At 45.5% G+C, this 8746-nt stretch overlaps 1 protein-coding gene across 1 annotated transcript; it reads right to left on the bottom strand.

The window, feature by feature from the left end:
* Window positions 1-7935: 7935 nt before the first annotated feature.
* LOC117042942 (transmembrane protein 258-like) lies at window positions 7936-8399 on the bottom strand. Its single transcript, XM_033142568.1, has one exon. It carries the CDS (start codon window positions 8331-8333, stop codon window positions 8094-8096), a length of 240 nt encoding a protein of 79 aa, XP_032998459.1. The 5' UTR covers window positions 8334-8399; the 3' UTR covers window positions 7936-8093.
* Window positions 8400-8746: the final 347 nt, after the last annotated feature.

Here is an 8746-nt window from a genome sequence, read left to right as displayed (position 1 = left end):
GAAGAATGAGAAACCAAGAGAAGCAAAATGGGCAGATCTGTCCCTCCCTACATGGAAAACACAGTGAAGGGCAGGGCTGCCATCTTCCAGTGGTGGGTGGGGCCAGAGGTAAAAGTGAGTGGAGCAATAAATGTTCCTAATACTGTGTAATATCAGTATGGGATGAAGCATCTATTTGGTGATAAACTGTAAGTATAGCTACCACCCAATTGGTATAGCTACCACCCAATTGGTATTGGTATAGTACCAATTGGTATACCACCCAATTGGTATACCACCCAATTGATATACCACCCAATTGGTACCACCCCTGGTTATAGTAAGTGGGGTGTTAAATTAATTGATGGAAGATGAATAGATCTGCATATCTCCAAAGCCTCTGCTAAGGGTCTTTTTGTGTCAGGTACCTTGTAATTAAATAAAGTTTTTTTATTGTTTATTTCTACAGTGTTAGCAAGATTACTGTCTGGCAGCAAAAGCAAAGATCCTTGTGATACCTTAAAGACTACCAAATGTGATTATGGTATAAGTTTCTGTGGACTAGAACCCACTTCTTCTGCATGATGTACAATCTTCACATGGGGTGAGGTGGGAGGTGGAATTGTAAGCAGTGAGGTCAAAGGGCAAAAGGTGCAAAAGGTGCAGGCAGTGACAATTCCATAAATTAAAACGTATGCAAAATAAGCCCCAAATGAGAATACAACCTGGCAGCAGTGGCATAATCCTGCACATCGTGCATCTAATGAAGTGAACTTGCATCTAATGAAGTCTGCATAAGCTGACCACAATAAAAATAAATCTGGTCTTAAAGGTGCCATGACACTCTTTGTCATGTAATCATTTTTATTTTATTTTCCTTCAATTTTTAAGATAGATAACATTCTTATATTGCAATCAAAGTGAACCCGCAGTAGCTTAAATTTCACAGTAAGTAAAAATCCCTACAAATTCTTCACAGAATGAATGGTAAGAAAGGTAGGAAAAAACTGATAGGCAGCATCAAACACACTCAAAACTGCATGGTGTGTCACTCTTACTGCAGTCAGTGGCATCAGTAGGGAACGTGTGGTCCTCTCTCTGTTGCTGAACTACAACTCCCATCATCTCTGACCATGCTGAGTGGAGCTGATGGGAGTTGGAGTCCAACTAACAGCTGGAAAGTCACAGCTTCCTCCTTCCCCATGAGAACATGTTTTTATTGAGGCTCGAAGCTACAGTCTTCAGGGATATGCTCAACTGCTCTGGTCAGTGAGTCATTTCTCCTCCCACCCACCCCCCACCCCTTTTCGTTCTTTTGAACTCTTAAACCCAATGTTTGACACACATTTTTACAGTAACTCAAGACCTGGTGAGTGGTTAATGCCCTTGTGTTTTCACAGGGGCATTGCGACGCACTGCAAAATGTCAAGTATCAAGAACCGGCCCCGCGTTTCTCTGAGGCTAAGCTTCAGCGCCAGCTGTCAGAGTGGGGAAGGTGGGGCAAACTTCACCAAAAACACATGAAACACAGGGCTGGCATCTGCTTGGAGAGGACACAGGCACAGAGCCAAACGTGACCTTGCTTGCCTCCTCCGCCACATAATCTCCCATTAAGCCTGTGCATTTCATGTTCCTGTTATTCTTCCAGCTCTAAAAGGACCTTCTTCTAAAACAAATATATGAAATTAATACCCGGAGCCATGAACTCAACTGCATCCTTGCTATACTGATGTCATCTGAGCAGCTCGCATGTACAATAGTGAAGTATACAATTGTGCCATGCTGCAGCAAAATGCCAGGGACAGAGGAATGTATGTACCCACATCCATATGTCCCAGGGCTAACAAGCAAGTTTAAAATCCTCATCCATTGTTATCAATATTCTAAAAGGCCATCCCCGGTTCTGTCTTGCCTTGTCCTCACAATGCCCCTTTGAGGTAGATTATAATAATTCCCATTTTACTGATGGGGAATATTAACAGCCAATGTGGTGCAGAGGCTAGAGTGCTTGACTAGGAATTGGGAAGATATGGGTACAAATCCCCACTTGGCCAGGAAGCCTTAGGCCAGTCACGAAGAAGAAGAAGAAGAAGAAGAAGAAGAAGAAGAAGAAGAAGAAGAAGAAGAAGAAGAAGAAGAAGAAGAAGAAGAAGAGGAGGAGGAGGAGGAGGAGGAGGAGGAGGAGGAGGAGGAGGAGTTTGGATTTGATATCCCGCTTTATCACTACCTGAAGAAGTCTCAAAGCGGCTAACATTCTCCTTTCCCTTCCTCCCGCACAACAAACACCCAGATTACGAGACTACCGCTCTTAACCACTACACCACACTGGCTCTCTTAGTGTAACCTACCTCACAGAGTTGTTTGGCAAATTCATGGAGGATAAGGCTATCAATGGCTACACAGGCAACAGTGGATATACTGCCACTGTCAGAAGCAGTATGCTCTTGAATCCTAGTCGCTGGGGATCACAACTGGGGAGAGTGTTGTTGAAGCCATGTTGGCAGGATTCCCATGGGCATCAGGTTGCCCACTGCAAGAACAGGATGCTGAACGAAATGGGCCTATGGCCTGATCCAGCGGCACTTCTCTTATGTTGTAAGGATAAAGCGGGGGGGGGGGGGACCATGTAGGCCACCTTGAGCAACTTGGATGAAAGGTGGGATAAAAACACAGTAGGCCTAAATATAAAAGGAGTTGTGAGTCGAACAAATGGAAGGAAATAAAGGATATCACACTTACTCTCCCAGTTCAATGCCTCCACAAACAATTCAAAGCATCACAAGTTGCATCTTAAAAACAGATGTGTTAGTTCATGGGGCTTTTGTTCATTGACATTCATTCCCTCTAGTGGTTCCCAACTTTTTCGGAAGGGTGGCCCCCAAATTTATTTGGTTAGATGACTCATTGATTTCTGATCCCATTAATGTTGGCCCTTAGGTCTTTGGCAGCACTCAGATTTGTCCTTTGAAGTGCAAGCCTGCTAATTTTATAACCATCCAAGCAAAAAATTACTTAGCCCCTATGAGCACCTAGTGGCAAACCATCACCAGATCTCGTGCCAGTGGCCAGAGAGCAGATCCCAAGTGTTAAGATGTCAGGGTTGAGCCTTTCTGATGTTTGCTTGCAGCTTTTAACACAGCGTTAGAATACACCAACAGAAGTATTCATCATACAATATACGTAACTCGCTTGTACGGGCTTCATGAGCCACTTGCAGGTCCCCACATTTGGGAAATGCTGTTCTAGTAGACTGCACCACTCATAAAAGGCTGAAAGGGCTCAATAGGCTGCATCTAGTTCTTCTGCCCTCCTGCTCTGGCCCTGTCCATTGCAATCTACCTCTTGTGCCATCTCAACACCACGTGCTTCTCCATCCCAGCTTCACCATCTTGGTTCCCAAGGGCCTGAAATGGGGAAGTGCAGAACGTGATGAGACCGCAACACACAAGGTCAGTTTTACTCAACTGTTGTGGAAAAGGAAGAGGGGAGCTAGATCTATGGGGGTTGCCCCTTTTGACCACAGCAGTGGCACTGGACTGGCCATCGTCTCCGGCTTGTCCCATGGGGACCATGACTTGTCAGAGATCCTGCAAAGGGAATTCACTGGCTGCCCAGGCGTGCAGAGATGCGATCTGTCAACCCAAGCACGAAGAACATCCCTGCACAGGCATGCCTGGAAGTGTCATAAAAGAGGGGGCTGTGTTTCGTGGAGACTAGGAGTGGGCTCCCCAGGTCAGCAGCGAAGCACGCAGGTCAGGTAGGATGGAGCAATCCTTCACTGCCCTGTCTCTCCTGCACGCTCTCCCATGGATAAGCCCAGGACTTTCAGTCTCCAGGCCTGTCAATCCAGCACCTTTCAGCAATGCTAAGCGCACATTAAAGAGAAACACAAAGAAAGATCCTCTTTTGAGGAATGACATAACAATAAGGAGGGGAGGGGTTCGGAGACACCGTGTCTTCTCTTCTCCCTGCCATACACCTAAGCGGCTTGAACAGCAGCATTCCCAAAGTCCCAAGCAGGATAATAAGCAGAGCAGCGGCAGCTATTCAGGGGGCCTCCGACCTTGCCTAGGTAACAACATAATGAGCCTTCCCTCCCCCTTTTTTTTTCTTTTTGAATTGCTCCATCCCTGCCAAAGGGGTGGAAACGGAGGGGGGTGCTTTTGTTTGCAGTAATGAACCTGTAATTATGCTACATTTCTTGGTTTTAGCCACATTTTTGTGGTGTGCTGTTCTCTTTGTATTGACAGATTTATGGCCGGGATATTCTCCTCCACTGACTGGAGTATGACACTCTGCGGAGACTGTCTGACTCCAGTTTCTTCTCCTCCTCGACTAAGAAGGGGCAGGGGACAGAAAGCATGTGGCATCTCACTCTGCTAGGAAGGCCTCCCACCTCTCCGATCCCACATCCACACACACACACACACACACACACACACACACACACAAAAGTGAAAAAAAGAATATCGAAAGTATTCTTCTGAAACCCCAGGTGAGCCAAACAGGAAAGAGAAGAAAGCAACTGCGAATGGTATTGGGAGAGCATCTGAATGGGCATTATTGCTGATCCTGAAACGGTGCTGATCTGGTAATGACATTGGATGGGAGGCCACTGGGAACCCCATGGAAGAGTGGGTTAGAGAGAGACCCCAGCCAAGCTGGGAGGGTGGTCATATAAAGCAATACAAGAATAGATCAATGATTGGCTGCCAGGCTACACTGAAGGTGCTGGTATTGGTGAAAAAGAATAAACGTAATAATACAGTGGAACCTCTGGTTATGAACTTAATTCGTTCTGGAGGTCCGTTCTTAACCTGAAACAGTTCTTAACCTGAGGTACCACTTTAGCTAATGGGGCCTCCCACTGCCGCCGTGCCGCTGGCGCGTGATTTCTGTTCTCATCCTGAGGTAAAGTTCTTAACCTGAGGTACTACTTCCGGGTTAGCGGAGTCTGTAACCCGAAGTGTTTGTAACCCGAGGTACCACTGCATACAGCTTGGGACCAGGGTACCTAAAAGATTGACTCATCCACTGCATATCCCGGGTCAAGACGTCACCAGTGCTCCATGCATCAGCATTGGTGGTCACATGCTTGAGGTGGTAGATGGATTTTGTCTATCTGGGTTCCACCATAATCTCTCCATTGATGCTGAGCTGGACAAGCATTTTGGCAAGATAGTTATGGCAATGGCTACCCTCTCCAAAAAGATATGGGAGAATGCGATGCTAGTGTCCAATACTAAGATGACGGTCTACCAGGCTTGTGTGTTGCCATGTTCAGCACTCTGCTTTATGGAAGTGAGTTGTGGGCAACTTACAACTGCCAGGAGTGATGCCTCAATGCCTTCCACATGCGCTGCGTCCGGAAGATTTGGGGCATCACATAGCAGGACAGATGTGCTCTCCTAAGCCCACATTCGCAGCTATGTCAATTCTGGCTTCATCGTGTCCACAGAGTGGAATATGACAGGCAGGATCCCCAAAGACGAGCTCTATGGGGAGCTGGCTTCAGGCACCAGGCCTATTGGCAGAGCAACTCTGTGTTACAGAGATGCCTGCAAATGTAACGTGAAGGCTGGCAACCTCAACCCTTGCAGAGATCTGCAGTGCCTCGAGACAGCCAGTCAGGCTATGCATCCACAGAGGAGGAATGACCACTGGAAGGAGCACAGTGAGAGAAAGTGCCATGGTGCATCTGCAGTAGCAGCAGCAGCACAACCGGAAGCCTCCATCTGCCCCAGCTGCAACAAAACATGCTTCTCCTGTATCAGTCTCTACGGCCACAGCAGGCGCTGTAGCCTTCCAGCAGTTTGACTTCGTCCCCAAAGACACACTCCTCCTTTGTCTCCCGAGACAAACGGATGCCAACAACAGCAAAAACTTTTTAGTTGTATTTTAATTTGTTTTCAGGTGCCTAATGAAAAGTGACTCATAAATGAAATATAGATAGATAGATAATGGGGAAGGGGGAGGGGAGTGATGAAGGCAAATAAATAACTAAAGATTTGTGCTCCCAAAAAAATGCTCAATAAAACCACACTTTGAAATGCATGGATTAAACCGGGTAGGTGACAAGGTAACTTTGTTACCAGGCTAATCTGCCGCCTTAACAGAGACAGGGGATTTACATGCCCATGTACAAAACTGCTGCGCAGTCACTTTTTAAAAGATGGAAATAGTAGAAGAGGGAGGGAGGAGGTGTAGAGGGAGAGATGGGGCAGCGCCGGGCGATTAGCAGTCATTTACGAAACAGATTTGGCTGGATAGTTTTTTTAGATAATATGCATAGACATGTGTCACCAAAGCAGCCATCCCTAAACACTGCAGCTTTGTAGATGTGTTAGAGCTGGATGTTAACAAATGACTGTTTCAGGCTTTATGGGTGACATTTCTTTATGTTTAGATTTGGGGGGGAGGGCTGTCAAAAAAGCAATTAAAGCTGCGAGGAATCTTCTTCTTGGCTCAGTTTGAAACTGTCATCTCATGGATTTGGTTCCTTAGAACTTTGGAGAGTTAGAAAAAGCAGTCATGGACTTTCAAGCCTGTTGAAAGGAGTGACCAAAAGCAAGGGTGGAGAACCTTTTTTTAGGGTTGGGGGGGCTTGTTGTTTATTTATAGGAAGACCAAAAGAAAAAAGAAAGGGTCACCTGTCCTTGCTTTTGGTCACTGAAAGGTATGTTGCAAAACACACTGATTTCTCCTCTTCCCTGTTCCTACCAGCTATAAAGCCTTGCAACTAAGTCCATAACCATTTATAGCCTTCAGGACTGCATAGGCCATAGTCTTTGACAGCAGAGGGATAGTCTCTGAGAGGGGCAGGCAGGGTGGAGAAAGAAGAAGAACCAGCTTTCTTGTAGTTAACTGAAGTTATCATCGGTGGTCACCAAGGAGCATTTATAGAAGAAGAGCTAAGTCAGAATCTTCTATCCCTTATTGGTCAACCTGTCTCTGAGGAACCTGCAAGAAGAACATGAAGGCAATAGTCCTTTCTTGTTCTTCTTTCCAAGCAACTAGTATTCAGAGGCATTCTGATCCTGGAGGCAGCACATAGCAATAAAGATTAATAACTACTGATCACCTTATCCTCCATGAATCTGCCTAGTCCTCTTTTGAAGCTGTCCAAGTTGTTCCTTTTGTCCACCCTGGATTTCTCACCAATCAGCTTCATGACATGACCAGAAATTTTAAGAGTTGAAGAAAAACTTCTCTCTTCAGCTTGATCCAGCAAGGCAGTTCTTATGCCTTCATACACACATTTTGTTCAGCCCAGGCCAAGCCGATCTGAGCTTCATTACACCTCACTGAACACATTAAATTCATTGGAGATGTTTACCTTCATTGGAGCTCCTGAGATGCAGGCCAGGGCAACATTCTCGGAAGTAGCTGTTGACCTGCATCCATTCCCAGATGGACATAAGGCAACATGATCAGACAGCAGTAAGCAAGCTGCTTTGACTCAGCCTGGTTTCATTCATTCATTCATTCATTCATTCATTCATTCATTCATTCATAAAATTTATACACTGCTTTGATTGTAAAAAACAAACAAACAAACCTCAAAGCAGTTTATGAATTAGACCTGTGCAGGTTGATGAAGACAACAGAGAAGGCAACTTCAAGTCCAATACGTGCCTCACTAACTTTGAAGTTATCCCTTCAGTGATGGTGATAATGGTGGTTAGGAATGAAGGAAGGATCTGTTTTAAATGGATTTATACAAAGAATTTGGTGATTCTGACCCGATTGAGCCAGTTCTGTTTATGTCTAAGCAGCTTCTGCTTTGCTGGGTTGTTGTTTTTTAAAAAACTAATTATATGCATAAATGAAATATAATACATGGATAAAAGAGTCCATGTTGTACTATACTCCTGCATAGCTTAATATTAATATATTCGCTTTTTTTACAGTTATATGCATTGTTTTTTTTTTGTTTTTTTTTTAAATTTTTTCAGCTCATCACAGAGTCAGCTTTATTGGTCTGATGTTGCAACTCTGGGCTATAACCATGTATCAAGATTATGCAGGCCCAAGCTGCAAAGAGCTGCATTACGTACAAAAATAAAAAAGCTTCAATAAGGCTGCTGGAACCTGAGAAAGCTCCTGCCTTTTTGTTACACATAGATTCCAACCCATAGCAGTAAGAAGAGTACTCCAAAGCCCATAAAGAGTGAAGCAACCAGAGAGATGAGCAGTTCCTTGTAAATGTCCCGGGTATACTTGGTCGAGGTCACTTCATATACAAAGAACCAGGCGGTGAAGAACATGCCGATGGCCAGCAGCACAACTGTGAGGTGTGGAAACACAGCCGGGTTCACCGGGCTGGTGTATCTGCTCATTGTTTCCAGCTCCATGGTTCTGTCGGGCGCTTCCCGTGGCTTCTCCTCACAGGTGGCGGAAGGACACGTCTCTTCTTCCGGCGCAGGCTCAGCCCTTTCCCCCAGTTATATGCATTGTTGTATGTACCTGTTTATGTGATGGTTGCTTTAGGACAGGGGTCAGCAACCTTTTCCAGCCATGGGCCGGTCCACTGTCCCTCAGACCATGTGGCGGGCCGGACTACATTTTGAAAAAAATATATGAACGAATTCTTATGCCCCACAAATAACCCAGAGATGCATTTTAAATAAAAGGACACTTTCTACTCATGTAAAAACACGCTGATTCCCGGACCGCCTGCAGGCCAGATTGAGAAGGCGATTGGGCCGCATCCGGCCCATGGGCCTTAGGTTGCCTACCCCTGCTTTAGGAGGCCATTGTAGCCAAT

This window comes from Lacerta agilis, chromosome 2 (genome assembly GCF_009819535.1).
Source record: "Lacerta agilis isolate rLacAgi1 chromosome 2, rLacAgi1.pri, whole genome shotgun sequence".
Taxonomy (NCBI): Eukaryota; Metazoa; Chordata; class Lepidosauria; order Squamata; family Lacertidae; genus Lacerta; species Lacerta agilis.
Note: the sequence above shows the minus strand (reverse complement) of the source record. Positions and strands in the feature narration are given on the sequence as shown.